Source organism: Triplophysa rosa, linkage group LG16 (genome assembly GCF_024868665.1).
Source record: "Triplophysa rosa linkage group LG16, Trosa_1v2, whole genome shotgun sequence".
Classification (NCBI taxonomy): Eukaryota; Metazoa; Chordata; class Actinopteri; order Cypriniformes; family Nemacheilidae; genus Triplophysa; species Triplophysa rosa.
In genome coordinates, this window is record NC_079905.1 from 4,726,747 (window position 1) to 4,749,340 (window position 22,594).

Genomic DNA, 22,594 nt, shown 5'->3' on the forward strand with positions numbered 1-22,594 from the left:
TAGTAGAAAAAACTATCATGAAGCTTTTGGCCATCATAAGCTTGACCGCATTTCTCTGTTATGGTACAGTGACTTTTACATTATTATCATACTTGTGGTTTAACCTTTTGTAGTTTATTATCAGTTTTCTTTGGTTATTTAAGTGCAAAAACAGCATGTGTGTTGTAGCATTGATCATCATGACCACATTCTGTACTGTATTTTATTCATTTGACATAGTTATTTTCTTGCAGCTATTCTTTATCTTTAGTTGTTTACTGTTCTCTTTTGGAAGGTGTTCAGAGTTCTGGCTTATCAGAAAGAGAGTTAAATAAACGAATAGTCAACTCTGGGATTGCGGTCTTTATAGACTTCTTGGATAAAGTCAAAAATGCTACCGAGAAAATAGTCAAAGATGAACACTTTAAAAAATCAAGGTAGAACCAATAACACATCTTGGAAGTGCACAATACTTGCATTTCATTCTCTTTTCAGCACTTTCTCACTGTGTTTTGCAGGATTGTGGTCCAAGAACACTTGAAAGACTTAAGACAGACTGCAAAACAAATCTCTGAGGAAGCTAAAGATGATTCTCAACGGTACGTTTGTTCGACTCTCTCAATTATAATTTATGAACCGAATAAACAACCATCACCATAAAAACATTTTGTAATTTCACTTTTGCTCCGTAGATTTCCTTATCAACTTACATACAGTACACCCCCAATAAAGACAAGTTCAGTTCAAATTTTGTGAATAGGAACAATATAAATGTATATAGGCTATTTAATACATAATTGGTGCACAATGCTGATAAAAAAGTCTGCCTTCAATGTAGTTAATGTCATTTGTGGAGTGGAACAATATAAACTAAATGAAAATGAGTCACCCTAAACATGCCTCGTCTACAACCATTAAAACAACATACATTACTATTTCATCTTTAGACAGATGTTTTCGATTAATACATGCAGGTTCATTAACAAGAAATCATTTTGTTTGTTTGTTTAACAGCGTAAAGCGCATAATGCTTGCAGTCTCTGCGGCTGTTTCGAGTGGAACAATGATCAGGGAGATTGCTGGCAAATATTTCCATCCGTAAGATGTGCACAATGTCCATTGTACCCAAAACGTGCTTTAAAACCCCATTAGTGAAGAATCCTATTTACTTTCAACAGATTTATGAACGTTTACCGTGAGAACTTCAAAACAGAGACCATGACTGGGATCTGGAGGTAAGCTATAAAGTTTATTCAAGCAACATGTTAATGTTTGTAAGATAAAATAAGATCCACTGACAAAGATGTTTACTGTTAAAACATACATGGCGTTATATATACTGTATATAATGGCCTTACAAATCAACTGTCATGTAATTGTTTTACAGAGAAGTGGAGTCGGAATACCTTAAAGGAGCTCCTCCTATCAACAATAAACCCATGGGTTTCTTGAGTTACCTTTTAGCCAAAATGTATGACATCATGTCATCATTTTTTACATTTGCTGTATTCACTGCTGTAACAAAGTGGTAAACAAGTTTTATCTACATCAAGAGTCAATTTTCTATATGTTGGCATCTAACAGGGTGGTGAGATCCGGGCTGGTGAATGCACTTAAAGGTGGGGTGGATATTGCTTTGGAAGTTGGAAAAATAGATCTCAACCAACTTCATGAAGAGTAAGAATTTCACAGTCTAGTCTTTGTATTTTTATGTCATACTGTGACACTTAAAAGTCTTCTTCATTGTACCTGTATATTTCTAAAATAATATGCATGTACTATAAGGCTTTGGTAAAAATTGAATACATTTGAAAAAGTGTATCTACTCTTTGTCCTTTAAAGAGCGCAGATGTTTATAAATCACATCCGTGAGAAAGCTATTGAAATTTCAGCCTGGGAAAGGCAAAAAGAGACGAATGATTTTCTTGCATCACTAAGGTAAACGCATTTATCAACTTTAATTCCTGAATTAGTTGAACACATTTCCAAGAGACTACTTTTCTGTGTGTTCACTGCTTAGAACTGCATCTGGACTGACAGTATATTATTGGGATCAACTTTTGGAACACACCGAACGTTTGTCCTTCCAAGAGAAACACTATGACTCTATGAAGTAAGACTTTTAATTTTAATAATTTATATACCGAGCTAATGTACGTTGAGTATGAAAGAGAATCTGAATTTTGTGTGTTTTAGACGATGGGGGGAGCTTACGATGCTGAGAAACGCAAGTGAAAAGTATCACGTGCTAATAAACCCTGAAACAAGGGATGACATTTTGAAGTAAGGCAGCAGAGATTTTCTTTCTTCTCTTTATCTTTCTGCAATTATATTTGGTGTCTTATTTCGGAGCAAGTATTATATACAGCATCTACATTGTGTGTAGACGTTGTCCAATATACCTGCTAACTGGATTGATTTTTCTTCTAGTTGGATTGACAAAACTTTTGGTAAATTTTCCGAAGCCATGGCCCTGAAATACTATACAGTGGGAAATGAGGTTTTTGGTTCCGACCGATTCAATCAATCCAATTGGTAAATCTCATTTGTGTTATTTGTCATGACACATCTGAAATCTCTGCTTAATATTGACTATTGCAATTAACTCACGTGTATGCTTTTTGTTTATATCATATTATAGAATGTTTGAATTATTGACAATGTCTTTATTTTGCATGTTTAACAGGGCCATTCTTAAGATCGCTACTGTTTACGGTCTCCCTGTTTATGAAAAACTGACTGAAAGTGGTTTTGGGATTTCAGAGCTCAACAGTTTGCTTAACAGAGTGGATCTTGCAATTATAATTCTAGAAGGAAATGATGAGTCTTCTTTAAGGTATAACACCTGTACAACACATTTCAATTTAATCATGCAAAATGTACTGTATATTAAAGGTATATGTGAGTTTTATACAGAAAATGTTTGACTAATTTTCAACTGTTTTGCAGACAGACGTTTACAGAGCATCTAACTCTTAATATTATGTTAGTGATTACTTACTTCGCTGAAAAGGAGAAAGAAAAGGGAATAGATGAAACATTACTGCCTTTTATGTAAGAGTGTATATAATATATCACATTGTTTTTTTTAACCAGTGAATAAGCAAATCACTTGTTTTATCTGTGAAGAATGGCTGGTTGCATGTTCTTGATATTTTTGTCTACTACAGACTGATCAGGAACACGGTATTAGAAGCTTGGGACAGTTTCCCACGTTTTAGATTCATGTTCAATGACAACTCTGAATTACAGCGAACTGAAAGGTAAAACAAGGCTAAGATTACTTGATGGTGTATGAATATCAGATGGTGTTTTTCAACAAGCTGCACTATTTTTTTTACATTTTTGTCTAATGAACCCACATGATGGACACACGTGTAGGGATTGGAACCATGCGAGGACCATCTTCATTAATGAGTTAATAAAAAGTGGAGAATTTACCGAAGAGGAACTTGAAGAAGCTCAAATGTAAGAGCAATAAATAATATGTATATATAAATAATATATAATAAATATAATATAATATAATAAACAATCAATAATGTCTTATATATAACTACATAGACATTGATCTATTTTATTTATTGATACACATATACAACCATTTTTGATTTGATGAATTTAAATCATATTTAAGCATTTTTTGATAAATATGATTGTTAAGGAACTTTATCAATGACACTCGTGGGACAATAGAGAAAGTGATGAAATATGCTGACATGGCTGAACGGTTCGATGAAAGGATGGATTTGTCGATTTTGTAAGATTTACTTTTTATTTTTATCAGAACACATGATAATATTTTTACTCCTTGAGTGATAAAAAGAGAACAGTAACCGTTAGAACTAAATATGTTGTGTTTTACTTTTGCAGAACCATCAAAACACTGATGCACTATATAATGTTTCTATTTCTCAAAAACTGGGACGAGTTGGTGGAGTAATTGTTTCTTCGGACAGTACCAGCAATATATTAACAGTACAGCATTTAACAAACATTTGGAAACATGTTGTGTAGTGAGAGCATAACAATAAGCAACATTTTGATCAATGCTTTGACAGAAGTTCTAATAAAAGTGATAGTCTCAAATTGTGAGAGTATGAAATAATAAAGCATCTTTTTTATAATCTGGAATCCTGATATGTAACAATGACTATTGAATTGTTTCGTTGTATTCCTCAATAAAAAGTTTTAAACACAAAGTATTAATTTAATTTTTTAATTTCATATATTTCAACGTACATATTTCATTTTCATGTACAATGACGTATAATAAACTACTTATCATGTGGTGCGAGTCCAAAATATCAACAATTGTATTAATTAAAAATAAAATGCATCTTATTTTTGTGGCTGAAATATGAATCTCTGATACAGTATGCTTAAGTGAAAATATATTTTTAAACAATTTTCAGAAAAAATGAGTTTCTTAATTTTGTTCATTTATGAAGACAAAAATGATGAGATTACTACTGAAAAAGCTCAAAGAAATGGAAATAAGTTGTTTCTAAACACTTTAAAAACTTTTGTAAAAAAAAATGTTAAACATGTCAAGGAAAGGAAAGACATGGTCGCACCACATGACATTTTTTAAGGCTATGGCCAATTTACAGATGAAAAACACTCAAATTTAACAATCGAATCTGCATTTATGCGAACATCACATTCTAAATGTTAGAATAACTGCAATACATAATATTATTTATTTGTATTATAAAACTGGCGACATGCACATTGAAAACCCTTTCGGACATGCACAGATGAAAGCTCATATTAAAAATATGGAAAAAACCTGCTGATAAAGAACACAATATGCCTGCACATCCAAACATATAGACTTTCTGCTGTGCTGAACTCTCTCGATGGCCTTAAACTCTCTTCAGAGAAGAGTTTATTGTACTTTGAAACGCTTTTCTTGTGCAAGAGCCGCTGGCAGATGGCGAGGTATGTTTAGTAGGCGTATGCACATCGTTTCAAGTTGGTATGAAGTTCAAAAGATTTTGACTCCTCTTTAACACCAGACACCAGTCCAAGTCATATGGGACCTAACATGATCTTTTTCTTCTAATCTCACTTTGGTTCTGAGAGGAAACAGCAGTATGAAGAGGTCACTGGCCATCTTACTCTTAGTTGTGCTTGTCTTCAATGGTAAGTTTCTTGAATTCCTAAATTAATGGTAACATGCATTGGTATTTGCTTTTATATTTGATCTTGAGTGACATTTTACATCACAATGTGGCTCTTTAAATATTGTAGAAGTTGAGTTATATTACTGAATATGTATTGCAATACTTAACAAAGTCACTTTTTATTGCCACTATTATTTTTTATTTATATACAGTATTCATTGTTTGATTCTGTTTTGACTTTAATAAAGGTGTAAAGAGCGCTGACCCAAAAGATGAAGACCATGAAATAGATAAACTCTTTGAGTTGGGAAGTGATGCGTTTTTGAAGTTCTTGGACAATGTTAAAATGAAAGCGCAGAACGCTCTGACAAAGAACGACTTCAACCGGTCAGGGTAAGACCAGATATGTGTGTAGAATGAGTATGATGTTGAACAACGGTTGTAAATTGAATACCTTTTAGCATGACTGATGTTTTCTCATGTGGGACAGTAATGAAATGCAAGACATGTGGAAGTCTCTGAAAGAGCTAATGGAGAGAGTCATTGCCAAGGAACGAGCTAAAGGAAACCGGGATCATTTTATTATAGCAACACGGTGAGTTCAACTTTGTTCACTTTGGCACTTAAAGTGATAGTTCACCCAAAAATAAAAATTCTGTCATCATTTACTCACACTTTTGTCATTTCAAATCTGTATGAACTTCTTTCATCCGCAGAACACAAAAGAAGACATTTTGAAAAATGTTGTTATCCGAACCCCATTCACGTGCATTGGTTTTGTGTCTATACAAGTAATTCATATAAATAATTTTGATTCACTTTACAGCATGTTTCATCATCTAGGCATGATGTTTGCAGATGGTGTTTTTGAAATAATTAAAATTGAAATAGAATTTATAAGGTAAGGTATAAATAATATACAATAATATATACAAAAACGCATATACAATAATGCAAGGAAGCACATAATGTACATGTTTAGACAAATGGGTTTGCTTTTGAATCTCTGACAGTGATGTGGGGTTGAAGGGGATCCTCAAAAACGAGACGATGGTGGAGCTCTGGAGGTAAGCGGGTATTCTTTTTCTCTTTATTAAATGTTTCCAACATGATCTTCTTTGATCTTGAACCGTCATAATTTCCATTAAACCATCAATAATTATTTATCCGTTTGTTTATCACAGAGATGTGGGGTCTCAGTATTTTCCCGATGCCCCACCAGTCTACAGCGATCCTGTTGGGTTCCTGAGTTACCTTTTGTCCAAGATGTATGATTTTGCATTAAACCAAAACTCGTTTTTTTTCTTTCTTTGTGTGAAAAGATCTCTTATTTGATAAGTTAATGATTTCAGTTTGGTTTTACATAATGTGGTGATACATCATGATCTGTTACTAAATTAGCAGCAGTTTTTAATCAGATTTAAATCAGAATACAATGGATATGTTTTATATAATATTTGATAACTTGATACCAGAATATTGAATGGAAATATCAATTCTTTGTTGGGAAAGTGTCGTGAAACCCCACATGGTGCGGAACCTCAAAGTTGCTTCAGAAGTTATGAAAATAGACATCGACCAGCTTTATAAAGAGTAAGAGATGTACACTTCTGTTAACTTTTAGCATTTAATTGTTAGTTACTGTGATTCCTGAAAAGGTTTTATTGATTTAAATATTATGTTTGGTAAAATACACTCGGATGCCAAACTTTGCAACATATTTGATATATTATAGCCTAATATTTAAGTCACAGTTCTCAGTGTTTTCTTTGTAGTGCACAAGTTGCTATAAATCAGGTCAGAGAGAAAGCAATGGAAATATCTGCCTTGGAAAGGCAGACGGAGAAGAATGAATTTGCCGTATCACTGAGGTAATTTATGAAAAGCAAAACTATTTTTTTATACTATACTTAGTATATTTTTTTACTTACTATACTAATATATTTTATATTATACTTTTCTTTCATGAGTAAATAAAGTAATCGATCAACCAATTATGCTTGTGGCTGTGCACAATGGTTAAAGGGACAGCTCACCAAAAATAAAAATGTATTCATTTAACCTTAAGGAACCTCATATCATTCAAAGCCTTCATACGACTCTTTGTTCTAGAGCATAAAAAATATATTTTTGTCTCAGTGGTTTTGTGTCCTTACAAAATAAGTCAGTGGAGGCCAATGTTTGGCTACCAATGTTCTTCAATCTTATTTTGTGCTCTGCAAAAGAAAGTCATACAGGTTTGGAATGACATGAGAGTGAGTATATGATGACAGAATTTTCATTTTTGGGTGAACTGTCCTCTTTAATAGTATTATCTGTCCTTTATTGTTTGGGTGTTTTATAGAACTGCCTCTGCGGTCCTCGTGTTTTACTGGGATAAATTTGTGGAATACACTGAAAGCAGTCCATTTCATGACAAGTATATGGACTCCGTAAGGTAAAAGATTTAGTCCCTCAAATTTCACTTAATGCATCAATAGTTGCAAATGAAATGCGGAGATGGTCTCTCTCATGTACGTTTGTATATAGTATATAATATAATAAATAAAGCAAGATGAGTATTATTGACTATAAAGCACTTTTTGTCTTGCAGGCGATGGAGGGAGCTAAAGATGTTGAGAAACATATCTAAAAATTGTCACTCAGAGATAGAACACCAGGCCTTGAAGTAAACAAATACAGATCAATTATAACAATAGATACAGCTTTACATAACATGACATGTTAATGATACGTGACCGCTGTCTTTAGGATAGACGTGATTTAACCTGAATTAATCGTCTCTTTCTAGTTGGGCGGATCATCATTTTGGCAATCTTTTTAAGGAATATTACAGATGGGGGGATGGAATTTTCGGCAATGAGAGATTCAATCAATCAAACTGGTTAGTAACTCATAATCATGAAATAATCTCTGGGGGTCTCTTTTTAAACATTATTATTAAAAGCACGGTTTTATCATGTGATTATTGATGTGAATTGTACATGTAATCTGTACTTTCATTCCAGGGCCTTTTTTAAGATTGCCTCAGTTTACCATCTCCCAGTTTACCAAAAACTGTGTGATAGTGGTTTTGGAATTTCAGAGGTCAATAGTTTTCTAAAGACTGCTAATGGTGTACTTACTGAGCTAGGAGGAGAAGACTTTGCGCACAAGTCGAGGTGTGTGTGCTTGAAGTAACAGTAGTCTGTTAGATTGACCTGGAGAGGGACAGATTGTATATAGGGCAATGTATAGTGCAAATTAACCAGAAGTTTTTCTTCTGATTTCCTCCAGGGAAATGATTTATGAACTATGGACTGTTTTTGAAAATGAAATTATCTCCCAAACCAAGAACCTCCATGTGACATCTGATGTGGAAGATATAAAAAACCCACTGCAACATTTACAGTAAGACCGATAAAGCCCTGGAGTGTACAGTATATGCCTATTGTACAGTATCTACCTGTATGACCTGGTTCCTCTGCGATGCAAAATTAAGCAGCCAGTGATTGTTGGACAAGTATGATTTGTGAAAACATTTGAACCACTTTCTCTCTGTGTGTTTGCAACAGCACAATTAAAGAAATACTCTTTGACATCTGGGATCAAGTGCTTTCTGTGATCAATGGCAATATTAAGGAAGATGAAGTCCAGCAATCATTAAGGTAAGACCTATAACAAACAATGTTCTATTCATTTCATTTATGATACACAATGAATAGGCCTACTGTCATTTTTTTGTTCAACAGCCCTATAATCCTTAATGTTTAGTCTTATTTTTGGTATTGTCAAATCAATGAATAAGGCTCTAATTTAAGGTAAAACTGGTGTAATGAAGTGAGTAATCTAAAGTTATCTGAAAATAAAAACAGAACGTTCTACTTTTGCCTCGCATTTCACAGGCACTGGGATGAAGTGAAGACCATTTTCTTGAAAGTGTTAACTGACAGTGGAGAAATAACTCAAGATAACCTTGATGAAGCACATAAGTAAGAAACATTTGCCACTATTCACACAAACTCAATTTTGTTCCAAACCTGTATGAGTCTCTTTTACTTTCAGTTTCTTTTCTATTTGTGGAATGCAAAAAGATGCAGGATGTTAGTGACTGTAGCCTCACTCCCATTCACTTTTAAAATACACATCGGTTCTGTTCAATTCAAATGTATTTCTATTGCGCTTTTTACAATTTCGCATTTTTGCAAAGCAGCTTGACAGTAAAAAGAGATTATTTGGTTGAACACTTAACTTTAGATTTATAAAACATTACATAAATATATTACCTTTAAAACAGATATTTTAGGCCTAGATGCAACAGACACTGCATGAACACAAATCTTTAGAGAATAAAAAGAATGAAAACTGTACTACCCTGCTTTTCTGTTACATGTACACTAACAAACTTTTTACCTTCCTTGTATGAAGGACTCTGAAAAATGTAGGACGCATGGTTTTGGAGAAATATGTAAAAATGATCGATGGTCTGGATACAAGGATCAGTGCCTCCATTGAGTGAGAACTTCTTATTTGTTCATTATTATTCATAAGAATGACAAAATCAGTATTTTTCAAAAAGGTTACATTGCAGAAATAAAATAACATATCTTTTACAGATCTCTTGGAAAAGTAATGCTGCAGACTTTTGCTGCCACAAATAATGCCCTGATCAATACTCTGCTGTTCTTGCTGTCGGATTAATTCTCCAAGCAAGAACAACCAGCAGGTGTTCTTAGGAGTTTTCTGTGGGGGATATATCAGTAATTCTTCTGGTTGTCCAAATATATGTAGCTAGTGGAATATCTTTAACATCCTCTTTTGTCTTTGCATTAGTTCTCTGCCTGGCACATCTTCTCATTATTTGAAGGCCTAAATCATTTTTCTGCGAGCTGACATTTTGAGATTATGCAGCATTAGATTTGTGTTTACTTGGACAACATTCGACAGATTTATCACTGCTGTTAATAATGGATAACACCAGTATTGTTTAAATTGCTAACCAGATTAATTAAAAAAAAGGTTGTGAATTAATTCATTTGTTTCCTGTCTGTTTCCGGTCTTTTAAACCCATAATATGACAAATAAAATGAATATAATGATAAATAATTTCATTATTAGAATGACATGACCATTTTTGGAGCTGTGCCTTTAAGATCCCGCCCTCTTTGCATATGAAATTAGATGACGCGCTTTACCTCACTGATGAGCTGCGAGTTTGTTCTAAGTGTCATCTTTGAAATGAAGTATTTTTGCAACCCCTGCGGTATGTTGTTAGCTTAACAAAGAGATGAGCTGCACAAACACACTGCTGTTTGGTGTAAAGCGATTGAGAATTTTTTCGAAAACAAACTCACTGGCGATGTTGGAAATCCCTCCGAAGGAAGTGCAAGAGCGCCAACCGCCAGGTGCGACACACGTCCAGAAACACCTCAAGGTTTGATGATCACCGTTTCACGCTTAGTTTTGTTTACATAGAATTAACATACTTATCCACTTTGTAACGGACAAAGAACAGTCAAACGTCAGTTGTCGCAAAATAATCAGCAACAGTCGGGTTTTTATCACGTTAAAGTTAACTTGGTTACTCTCAGTATTAAGAAATACTGGTCCACTGAACAGTCAGAATTAAGGATTAGCCTATAGTAGATTGGACGTCTTGTATAATAATTTGTCCTTTTTGTGGCATGTACATTGTTATTTAAACAGTAAACTTTTACATTTACGAGATTTAAATGCCATGTGGTTGCTGCAGCGCTCTGTATTAAAGGGGTCATATGGCGCGAATACGCGTTTTTCTGTGTCTTTGGTGTGTTATAAGTTGCCCATGCATGTATTAGACACGTAAAATTGAAAAACTTTAAGCGTCGGAAACAGAAGATGCATGGGTCGTTCATGAACGAATCTTTAACATGACTCGGGAGTAACGAGTGTCTCAGCGAGTTTCTTTCATTTTGTGTTGACCGCGCATGTGCAACATTGGCTGTGTCTCGTTTCGGAAGGCTGCGTCCTCCGGAGGTCTCATTTGAAGCCTGTTACGTCATCGAGGCTGTCTCGTTTCATGAAAGCAGGTAGGACTCATCTTTGAAATGAAGTATTTTCATACCTGCGGTATGTTGTTAGCTTTACACGGAGATGAGCTGCACAAACTGTTGTTTTGTGTAAAGCAACCGAGAGTTTTGTCGAAAACAAACTCACTGGAAATGTTGGAAATCCCTCCGAAGGAAGTGCAGGTGCGACACACGGCCAGAAACACGTCAAGGTTTGATAATCTCCGTTTCACGCTTAGTTTTTTTCTTCTGTTGTTTTAGAATTGCCATAAATAGTCTTTGTAATGGATAAAGAACAGCTAACATAAGCTGCGCAGTCGGGTTTCTATCACGTTAAAGTTAGTTACTGTCAGTATTTAGAAATACTGGTCCACTGACCACCAGTCATAATCAAGGATTATAATAATTTGTCTTTTTTATGGCATGTATATTTAGGGTTATTTTTTATTTAAATATTAAACGGTAAACTTACGAGATTTAACACCTACGAGATTTAAATGCCATATGGTTGCTGCAGCGCTCTGTATTTAATATGGGGCAGAAAACACAAATGTAACAGTTAACGTAATATTTATAGACTGTTTCAGCGGCAACAATATAAACATGTTATGTGGGTTTTGGCTAGAAGGGATACAGCTACGTTACCTCAACTGGGCTTGCGCACTTCAATACCGCATAATTTTTATCACGTTGACAACAGTTAATTACTATTTTTTTATTATTGTAAGGTTAGGTTTAGGGTTGGGGTAGGTGTAGGTGTAGGCATTAGCTAATGTAATTTATTGTAATTTTATGGCGAGATTTTGCATCACTTCTGGCCGTAGCTGTATATTCCTTCTGGCCACAACTTTTTATGTTGCCCAAACCTAACTTCCGGTAGACCGCCGCAAAGAATCCATAACCGTTGAGTAGTATTCATTTGGTTTATTGCAGTTAATATACAATGACATATTCATATAGATTAATTATAAAATAAATTGTTTTATTTTTGTAATTGTTGTAAGATGAAACCATCTTGAAGTAGTTTAAGTAAAATAAACAATATTCATTTTATAGTTAACAAAAGAATTGTGTCTTGCTGTTTCCTATTTTACTTATTTTAGGTAATTAGTTTTTGTATTCAGATTATTTTAAGTAATGTAATTTATGCATATACAAAAGATCTGTTCTGCTTCTGAAGTAACTGGCACTATAATATAACATAATACCATTGCGATTATCTACTTTGTTACTTAATGTGTTTATGAATTTATTTCATTGACAAAGTCTTTAAACATGATTCCTGATTCTAATTGGTTAAAGCCACATTATTTGTTTTTCAAAACCGAATAGATCTGTCAGTTTCGATTTATGCCTTCATCTTATTGTACAGGCCACTATCAAACAGCAGAGGGTGCTGTAAACCTGCTTCCTCCACCTGCACCCAAATGTCCAGATCCCCTTTCTGTGCCGCCATGATAGTCAAATAAAACGGATGGTGCCCGACCTTATCTGCAAAGAGCTGGCAAGAGTCCATGTCTTTGTCCTAGTCTTATAGACGATTAGTTTTTGCTTGACGTTGTCTGTAGTTCTGTGTGGCTGGATTTCTGAGTAAAGGAACAGCTCATCTCTGCAGTACTGTCAGGGTCACCGATCTGTTTGGACACCAAGGGGGAAGTAGATGAAGTGATAAAATTAGTGTATGCGTGGTTGCATCAGATAGGAGAATAGACAAGTGCAGTGATATTATATGACGCATTATACACACTAGGTTGATGTGATTGTTCAGTTACTCACAGAGGACGCAAAAGATTTTGAATACTAATACATTGTTTTTATATACATTGTATGACCATACAAAGAGTGAGCTGTGAAGGGCTTGTATAAAAGGGATAGTTCATCCAAAAATGAAAATTCTTTCATCATTTACCCCCTTTCATGTCATTTCAAATCTGCATAACTTTCTTCTGCAGAACACAAAAGATAATTTTAAGAATGTTGGTAACTAAACAGCATTGGCCCCCTTGACTTTCATTGTATGAAATTCCAGATTTGAATGTCTATCTGATACCACAATTTAAAATCTTTGGTAGCGTGAAGTAGTTAATAGGATTACAAATTGAACCCAGCAATGTGTTATCTTAACAGGACCTGTTACATTCCATTTAGGATGCGCTTTTCATTTACGATGAATTAGAGGGCAATAATTGTAGGGATGATCCCTCTGGGACGCCCTGAGGTTAAGTGTGTTGTTCAGGGGCACAATAGTGGCGGTGAAAAGGTTGTTATCCCAGTAAATTTTTAGTGGCAGGGTCACTTCAGGTCTTTAAATATTAGGCTACTAGACTTTAAATTAGGGCTCCGTGTGGACTTCATAAAATGTGAGACCTCATTAGGTCTTATTTACGTGATGAAGCATTTTTCCCCTTTCCTAGTGAAGGTGCACTAGGAAGTTCACTTCACCATGCCATAGAAGACCTATTTTTCAAAAGGAACCTTTAAAATCCACCTAACCATTCCAGTTCTTGGTAGTGGAAAAGATGATAAAAGTTCTTGGATGATAAAAAATGGTTTGGTTCTTTGGGTAACCAAAAATGATTCTTATATGGCATCCCTGTGATGAACCCTTTTCTAGTGCTTTTTGGTGCGTCTTATTTTAAAGTGATAGTTCACCCCAAAATGAAAATTCTGTCATCATTTACTCACCCTCTTGCATGACTTTTTCCCTCCGCAGAATACAAAAGAAGATATTTTGAAGAATGTTGTTAACGGCACCCATTCACTTGCAGTAATTTTGTGTTCAAACAATAGTATTGAATGGATGCCGGTGGACGTTTTCTTCAAAATATCTTTTTTGTGTTCTGCGGAGGAAAGAAAGGTTTAAAAAGACAAGAGGGTGAGTAAATGATGACAGATTTTTCATTTTTGGGTGAACTAACCCTTTAATTCAGTTCAGATTTATTTCTATAAAAATTTTCACAAATTTTCTCGGTTGCAATGTGGATTTACAGAAGATGCATTTGAGAACAGTCACAAAGTAAAGCAGTGCACGAATTCGTACAAAGGAAAATTATAAAATACTAATAAATAGAGCAGTTTTTTAAAAACTTGCAAGATTTCGGTTCGGTCTGTTGGGTGGTAACAGGCTATTATTTAAATAGTTAAATTACTGTAATACTCCTAGTATGAATAACTGGAGATAGATAGTTAAAGGAACAGTTGAAAAAATGAAAATTCTGTAATAATTTACTCATCCTCAAATTGTTCAAACCTGTATACATTTCTTTGTTCTGTTAAACACAAAGAAAGATATTTGGATGAATGTTAGCAACTGAGATTTCTGGGGCAACATTGCCTACCATAGTAGAAAAAATATTGTTTTTTTTTGTTCTGTTGAACACAAAAGAAGATATTTTGAAGAATTTAGGAAAACAAACAGTTGTGGGGCACCTCCGACTACCGTTTTTTGACTACCCCAGAAATCTCAGTTGCTAACGTTCTTCTTCTTTCATCTAAATCTATATTCTTTCTTTGTGTTCAACAGAACAAAGAAACGTATACAGGTTTAAAACTTGAGCGCGAGTAATTCATGACAGATTTTTTATTTTTGGGTGGAATATCCCTTTAAATTGTGCTTTTTATGATGACGATGATGATGCTCATAGATATCCACTCTGTAGTATTCCCTATATAGCAAAAGTTCATGTTGTTGGTAACCTGTGTGACCTTTGAGAGATTTTGGAAGGTAATTGAAGGCTTTTCGTCTACTCCATTCTGATGTATAATATGTTACAATATCGCTCTATATGTTAAGCAATATGCTTTGATTTGAAGAATCAAAAACTAATATGTAAAAGTAAAACCACTGAGCACATGTATGTGCATGCTGCTTTATTTCCTCTCTTCTCTCCCTGCCTGACGCACGCACACACACGCACATGTAAACCTCCCCTTCCCCCACGTCTGTCTCCCTTTATGTCCCTCTCGCCACCCCCCCAACTCTCACTTACAGCCCGCAAGCACAATTTCAAGCCTCTGTAAGAAAGAGCGAAGGAGAGCGTGTCACTGAGGTCGTGGGGGAGGGGCTGGCAGACAGGATTTGAAGTTCAAGTGCATGTGGAGAAAATGACCCAGAGACGGCAAGACGCAGGCCGGGAGACCGACAACGGAAACACGTTCCTTTTTTCCAAGCAAGAGATATTCGCCCCAGAGTTCAGAAGGTGGGATTGAACAACACAAGCAAAGGAAATCGAATGCTAGGAGACGAGAGCAGAGGCAAGAAAATGTATTCCGGCCCCCTCCCCTGAACGCTCCTCTACGGCTCACTCCTCCTCCCGTGACCCCCCAGCCTTCTTTCTCTATCTGTCGTTCCCTTTCCCCTCCCATCTCCTCATGCGGTCGCTGGCGTACACATGCGCCTTCACCGCCTACCTCTCTTTCTCTCTCCGGCTCTCTGCCGAGCCTGCAGATCTCCGGCTCTCCTCTGGCAGCTTCGTCCGCGTGCCTCCCTGCTGGACGGAGAAACACGCGCAGCCCTTCTACAGTTCCCCCCTGCTCGTGCCTCACTTAAAAACCCAGGCCCCTAAAAGCGGCTCACTTTCCTACTTGTCTTAGCGTCTGGTTACCATCCGCTCTCTTAACGTTGGTGACTGATTTTCCAGCCCTTATCCCCAAATCTCAGCGATTCAAAGTGACACAGGCGCGAGGAGGGCGGAAAGCAGTCCGGAGCGCTGAACCGTAGGAAATGGGTTGATGGGACGGGTCTTAAAAGAATGAAGAGGAAAACGTGGTTTGGGAGGAAACGCTGAGAAGTGACTGCTGCTGGGATAGCGGACAGGAGACCCGGAGGAATGAGAGGACGACAGATGAGGTCGTCGAAATCGCGGGAAACGGAGGAGAACGTTTGACTGGTATTCCCGTCTTTCTGCTTTAACTGTCTCGTTCTTTTCCTCCGTAACTGTTGTTTTTCACGTTATTATTTTCACTTTAAACTTTTCTTCTCGCTCTCCTCATACAGCACATATACGCAGTTTCTCATTCACTTTTTACTCTTTTTCATGAAATTCATGCTTTGTACGCTAATATTTGATTTTTACCTCTCTGTATCGTTCTCTCCTTGCTTTCAAATTCTTTTCAGTTTTTAGTTATTCTTTTTTTTCTCGCCTCCTTAATGTTGTCTTTCACATCCATAATTCCCTCTGGAATGTTTTTTATTTTGCAGGGATGGTTTTCGCGATATGATGTGTTTAGGTATCATGCGTAAGATTGAATTTAAATGGATGTACATCAAGAACGGACTACTATCTGTTAATGTCTCAAAGTAACGTGTTTAACGCTGGTGCCGTTGTGCAAATGCTGTACCAGTGTGTTGTGTACGTTTCCGTTAGATGCGATTGCATGTACGCATGTGCAATTTTGTGTGTCGGCGTACGTCTGTGTGTGTTTAAGTGGGTGTGTGTGTAGGTCTCCATGCGTGCTTGAACATGCAGGAGGGTAAACTGCGCTTGGAATTGTGGGGGTCGCCCGTGCTTCTTGCGTTCCAATCCAGTATGCCCCCACGCATGCCCCCAACTTCCTCCGTCCGTCATCCCTCCATCCGGGAACCCCCACAATCGTCCATCCATCCGGTTGTCTGCTAGCTCGGAGACAATAGACGCAAATCTCATGCCTGTGCGTATGTGTGCCACAGTTATAAATTGGCAAAAACACTGGGTCCTTGATTTAGAAGTCATTGATCGTTTTACTGTTTTTCTGCGACTGCTCGGACCAGTAAACGGCGGAGAGCGACTTAGCTGGTAATATGGCACGTGTGAGTAAGTACTGTGTGTTGAGGCATTCAGTCAGAGACGCTGGTTTTCAAATGCACGATAGACAAATCCTCTTGCAGGTTGAATAACAGAGGTGTCTGTGTCCGCCTGCGTGTCGTGATTTTTATGTCTTTGCGGACTGTTGCTTTCTATTTCTGCCTCATTCTGGATTTTTGTGAGGTTTTTTGTTTCTCGTATCTCTCTGCATTATAGAGGGAGTATCCGTGGTTTATATCATGCTACCTGAAGCTGGTAGGTGTAATGTTTGTGTTTGTTTGTGTGTGTGTCTATGAACAGGTTATAGTGAGAATAAGTGTGTTTTGTGTGCAATGTCAGTTGCACTGCATTTTTTATTAGAAACTTATGTATTTTAATTCTATTCTATTCTAATTGTAAAATATCTGTATTCGATTCTATTCTGTTCTATTCTATTCTATTCAGAATAGAATAGAATTGAATAGTAAAATATCTGTATAAAACATGCATAACTGTATGTATTTCATTAATGTGAAACCTCATTGGGCAGTTTGGGCACCAATTTTACTGTGTTTCCTGGAGAAACAAAATATTCAGTGGAAATTTAGGGTGGGACTGCATTATTTACTGATTAGGAATTGATTGTAATTGTAAAAATCAGGCATTACATAACAAACCAATGGTTAAATAGTTAGTAGGATATAGCATAAATCGGTCATTATTAGTGCAAAGAGCAAGTTTTGATTACATTTGACAATTTTGGGTGAGTAAAAAATAATGGTCATTTTATCATACACTGTGTACAAATTATACCTTAACTGTATTCATGAAATCTGATTGGAAAAATTGCTTGTTGTTGTTATTCATTAATCTGCAGTTAATATGAAATCCAATATGTTCAGGAAAGCATACTGAGAATGGTTTGGCCGTCCGCTTTCTGCATTTGGTCGCTTGCCATGGCCCGTTGGTGCCTGCCGTGCATCTGTGCCATGACCCCGGCCTGACCCCTTTAGCACCCAGTGGGACTGCAGGGAGAGAAACTGGGCGAGAGGAGAAGAGGGTGGCGGATGAACTGAAAGACTCTTTGATACAGAAATTCAGATGAGGCAAGCGTCTGGGTCTAGCGCTAGACGGTGAGCGGCAGAGAAAACCGGCTTGCGGTCACTTTTCATCGACGCGCGCGTTTGATATCGAGCCATCCATGGCCGTCAAGGAGACTTCGGCGGAAAATAAAGCAATTGATTTTAGCATCAGACGAAAGAAAAGAGCAAAGGAGAGATTATGCCAGGGTGTCAGGGTCCCTAGTGTTATGAAATATTACTCATACCGCCTGTCTGTTATGTAACGTTACATAACCCAGGCTTCTGTGGTAACTATGTTATTGGAGCTCAACTTGTGATCAGGGGGATATTTGAAACTGGGGCTGAAGAAGTGCTTTGCTCTATTATTTAGGATGTACATGCAAATACAGTCATTGTACCAGCTTTTGATTGCGTTCAATATTCATTTTCTGTATAATTGAGTTTGCGTACATCTTAAATAACTGCAGACTTCAAAATAAAAAGCTTTTAAAGGAAGATTTTAAAGGGATTGTTACCCAAAAAATATAAATTCTGTCATCATTTACTCACCCTCTTGTCATTTCAAACCTGTATGACTTCTTTCTTCTGCAGAACACAAAAGATATTTCGAAGAATGTTGGTAACCGAACAACAGCGAATGATGACAGAATTTAAATTCTTAGGGGGAAATATCCCTGTAAGGATGTTGTTCTGCTTTTTTCAAAGCTGCAATCCATAACTTTTGCCTCTGTGTTGTATCTTTACGTGTTTTGAAATAAAATTACGTAAAACATTTGACATTTTGCAAAAGAATTTGCGAAATCGTTCCTGGACAGCACAGATTTTCAATGCCTGTTATAATCTTACCCTTGTCTGAAAAAAATCAACTATAGGATTTACTTAATTTTTGTGTATTTTGCTTAATTATTTGCACACAGTTTTTTTTAAACATTTTTTGTGGCAAGTTTTAAGTCAATTTAAACTTTTGCTTATTTTTACCCAAAAAAGTTACGGATTGCAGCTTTACAAACTCCATTTTTCAAGTGTAGCAATCCATGTAGCCTTGTTTTAGACTCATCGTTCGTAGGCAGTGGTCATGATGAAGTGTTTATCTTTAACAGAACAGTGTGTAAATTACAGTCGACCTTCTCCAGGTCCAATATCGAGGTCAGATACTCCATCAATCTTACTTCTGTTTGTTTATCTTGGAGCTCATTGGTTTTTGGATTTAAAACGCATTTAGGAACTTAAATTCATGTCCAGAGCTTCCCTGAAATGTTTAAACACTGCGGTTTTTGACTATCACGAATGACTCAACAAACATCGATCCATAAGAGTTTGAGTCTGTTTTTCGAACAATGGCGGACTGCAGGAGTGTTTGGTAGATCTGCTGATTATAATTGTTCAATCTGGAGATGATAGTGAAACTTTTAAATAATTTGCGTTTTATTGGTTGACAGGTGCGTATATTAATACAGTTAGTTTGATGATTTGAATCAGAAATAACACAGTTCCGTCCGTCATGTGTATCAGACTGGAGAACATTTCTACATCTCATCGCCTCTGTCATACTGTCCTGTATCTCTCCTTCCACCCCCTCCTCCTCTCTATCTCATGTATTTCTCATTCATAATGGATAAAATTCAACCGCATACTGTACCATGCTGTAATGGATTGCATACTCCTCCGGATATCCCCAGTCGGTGGACTGTGTTGGATTTTCTTCTTAAAGAGAGATGGATGAATGCTGATGAAAGTGCTCATGAGAAAACTTCCTGATACCATGGGAAATGCCCCCACCGCTTAGAAAGAATGTACCGCAAACTCAAATAACATGTTTTGTAACTTTATAAGTGTGTGTTTGGCATAGTCCTGTTGCTCATCTGGTAAACAGTGCGGTAGCAGTGCCAATGTCACGGGTTTGAATTCCAGGGAATGCTTTGGATGTAAGTATCTGCTAAATGCAAATATGTAAATGCAAGTATTTCAGATGTATGTCATCATCTGTTTATCTGACTTTTATGACCGTATGGCACAATACCAAAATACGTTTAAAAGAAAATTTCAGCTAATGATTTCTAAAAAGGGATAGTTCAAACAAGACAATAAATTCTGTCATGATTTATTAATTCTCATGTTGTTCAAAACCTATATGACTCTTTATCCTGTGAAACACAGAAGAAGATATTTTGAGAAATGTCTTGAGTGGTTTTGTGTCCATACATGGAAGTCAATGGGGGGCAATGTTGTTTTGTTACCAGTGTTTTTCAAATAATCTTCTTTTGTGTTCTGCAGGAGAAAAAACTAGTTGAGATGAAAAAAACAGTTTTTTTGGATGAATACGATAGCAAAGGGAAGAATCTATGAGATACATTTATATTCTCTAAAATCTTGGATGTTTACATTTGGCTCATTCCTCAGAACTTTATCCGAATTGCTCCTTTAGGAATGTATGCCGTTTGATTTCTGGAGATGCAGAAATGAAGTAGAGCCATCAAAAGATGTCGCTGTCAGTGTCAGAAACCGGCTGATGCTTTGATGTCTCAATTCGCACGTAGCCACAGGATACGTTTTAAACTCGGTAGCGCTCCGCTACCGTGCGGCGAGATGAATTCCTCAAGAAAGATTAAAACAAAACGCTATGGGGAACTGTGTCAGCTGAGATCTGCTGTGCTTGTCCAAACTTGAAAGGAAGCCAAAGAGAGCACAGGTGTATTGGTGTTATCATGCCGTATACAAAGCCGATGTCTTTTGCATTGGAAAAATCTGTTTCTGTATAAAGGATGTTTATGTAATTGTGGAGAATAGGCTGCAAGCTGTCAGTTTTGAATTAGTTACTATTAGCAGATGGTCATGTGGTTCAGTGCCAAAATGAAGGAGGTTGGCTATTGCACAGAGGTGGTGAAATTGTACATTGGCATGGATCTTTGCCAACGGATTTTCGCGCAATTGAACGCCCGTCATTCTACACAGTTCCACACGACATTTGCCTGTTTGTGTATTTAATATTTTGGCGACGATAACGATGCTTACAGCTAATAAAAATTGTTCTCAGCTCAGTATATTTAATTACGTTACGCAGGTTTTATCGCAAAACGCAAAAAGATCTGTCTGGGCATAATTGACTAAAAATTTGGATGTTTCATATCACCTCTCATTTTAATCTTCTTAAGGATGCCATAATTATTCTTTTCATCGTGTGTTGAGGTATCATCCGTTCCCGCATCCCATCGCATCGCATCGCATCAGGGCTGTGCTGGGAGGCTTGTGCGTAATTCTTTATTCAGACACACGCTCAATACAAACTCACAGCGGCGTGTGATTCAGCCAGATGTCTCAATTAGCTGAATGATACAATTTCCAGTCAGTAGCCGAAAACAATGCATTTGGAAAACATGGGCTGAAAATTAAAGAGACTGTTTACCAGTTTAAAGTATCAGGTTCATTGTTCCCGCTAATTCGATCTGAAGCGTTTTTGAAAAACATTGAATATGCATCTTAGGGAAATGGAGGATTGCTATAAAGGGAGGGGACGTAGCAATGGTGCCTTGTTATATAATCTGTCCATCATTTAAAACCGGAGTGCCAATGATGCACTAACAATAGATTTAACTTGATGCAAATGCTCAATTAAACACAATGACCAAATAAAGTTACTTTTAATGAAGCATATACAAATATTTATATCTTATCTTGTTCATACATGGATGTTTTGCATCAAAATAGAAAAGAAATGCATATTTATTGTTTTGGTTGCATTTCATTCCATTTAGTTTTGTTTCGTCAGATGCTTCTCAGTTTTCTTATTTGTTTCCAAGTTAAGTTTTCACAAATGCATGCTGTTTAGAGAACAAGCTGTTTGACAATCAAAGATGAAGGAATTTTACAACTTTTATAAGATGAAATGTGCCTGCTGTGAGCATTTTGAGATGGCTTTAGCACTTACGTTTGCTGCTTTAATCCATCGTACATTAGTACACCGCTGTGCTCACTAATTCGCACACAAACTGGATTTTTTTGAATACGTGGATCTTTATCACCAAATAAGTTAGCAAGACTCTTTCAACAGTACAAGAAATTAGCTTTGTATGGTTTTGGGTTATTCAAAAAGAGTAAATAATAGTATGTAATATGTTTTTATTATATTTCATTTTTTTAACTGACACACATTTAGAAACATTTCTTAGTATTAATAATCATCTTTTATTTGACATTGGTTTTAATAATAGTACTGTACTATATACTGGATGATATAATGTAAGATTACATGATGATGAAAGTAATTGTTTTGTTTCAGAGAATCATTCATTTGTAGGCTATAGACGATGTCATCGGGTGCTCATGCTTCCGGTCTGTTTGGTTATAAAATGGCATTTCTTTGATATAAAATAGACATGTAAATTAATACTAATATAAGTGTATGTTAATTCTATGAAATTACTTTAAAACTACTCAGTTATTGATTCTTTGTGTAGGTCTACCGAACGTTAAGTTAGGCCTACGTAAAGTTTGTTTAGGTTGTTGCCACTGAAACGTCTATATATCGCCGCTGTCCTGCCCAAACCTCAGATGTCTAATTTCATTTTTTATTATGGAAATTATGAAAAACTAAATTTTTAAACGAAATACGGAGATCA

General features: G+C 36.3%; 3 protein-coding genes across 3 annotated transcripts in view; all 3 read left to right on the forward strand.

Annotated features, from left to right (window-relative positions):
- Nucleotides 1-17: 17 nt before the first annotated feature.
- Nucleotides 18-4,170, forward strand: LOC130567307 (uncharacterized). Its single transcript, XM_057355313.1, has 16 exons — nt 18-63; nt 275-416; nt 498-578; nt 994-1,077; nt 1,158-1,214; nt 1,367-1,450; nt 1,564-1,656; nt 1,822-1,917; nt 2,000-2,092; nt 2,176-2,262; nt 2,410-2,514; nt 2,666-2,815; nt 2,929-3,242; nt 3,361-3,447; nt 3,644-3,739; nt 3,853-4,170. The coding sequence occupies exons 1-13, from the start codon at nt 18-20 to the stop codon at nt 3,035-3,037; spliced, it is 1,227 nt and encodes a 408-aa protein (XP_057211296.1). The 3' UTR covers nt 3,038-3,242; nt 3,361-3,447; nt 3,644-3,739; nt 3,853-4,170.
- A 2,477-nt stretch (nt 4,171-6,647) lies between these two features.
- Nucleotides 6,648-9,993, forward strand: LOC130567469 (uncharacterized). The gene is made up of 11 exons (XM_057355585.1): nt 6,648-6,701; nt 6,884-6,979; nt 7,453-7,545; nt 7,702-7,776; nt 7,900-7,992; nt 8,117-8,269; nt 8,385-8,498; nt 8,663-8,755; nt 8,993-9,079; nt 9,516-9,602; nt 9,704-9,993. The coding sequence occupies exons 1-11, from the start codon at nt 6,670-6,672 to the stop codon at nt 9,786-9,788; spliced, it is 1,008 nt and encodes a 335-aa protein (XP_057211568.1). The 5' UTR covers nt 6,648-6,669; the 3' UTR covers nt 9,789-9,993.
- Nucleotides 9,994-15,859: 5,866 nt separating this feature from the next.
- si:ch211-288g17.3 (chromosomal protein D1) overlaps nt 15,860-22,594 on the forward strand; it is a 29,292-nt gene continuing 22,557 nt past the window's right edge. Inside the window, exon 1 of the mRNA XM_057355202.1 lies at nt 15,860-16,023. The gene's annotated coding sequence lies outside the window, so the exon portion shown is untranslated. The remainder of the gene's footprint in view (nt 16,024-22,594) is intronic.

Excerpts from the sequence above, each read along its gene's own strand:
- LOC130567307 (XM_057355313.1), top strand. The coding sequence starts at position 18 with ATGAAGCTTTTGGCCATCATAAGCTTGACCGCATTTCTCTGTTATG. Across the intron at positions 64-274 it reads GACCGCATTTCTCTGTTATG|GTGTTCAGAGTTCTGGCTTA; the intron begins GTACAGTGACTT and ends CTCTTTTGGAAG. Across the intron at positions 2,816-2,928 it reads AATGATGAGTCTTCTTTAAG|ACAGACGTTTACAGAGCATC; the intron begins GTATAACACCTG and ends ACTGTTTTGCAG.
- LOC130567469 (XM_057355585.1), top strand. The coding sequence starts at position 6,670 with ATGAAAATAGACATCGACCAGCTTTATAAAGA. Across the intron at positions 8,756-8,992 it reads GAAGTCCAGCAATCATTAAG|GCACTGGGATGAAGTGAAGA; the intron begins GTAAGACCTATA and ends CGCATTTCACAG. Across the intron at positions 9,080-9,515 it reads AACCTTGATGAAGCACATAA|GACTCTGAAAAATGTAGGAC; the intron begins GTAAGAAACATT and ends CCTTGTATGAAG.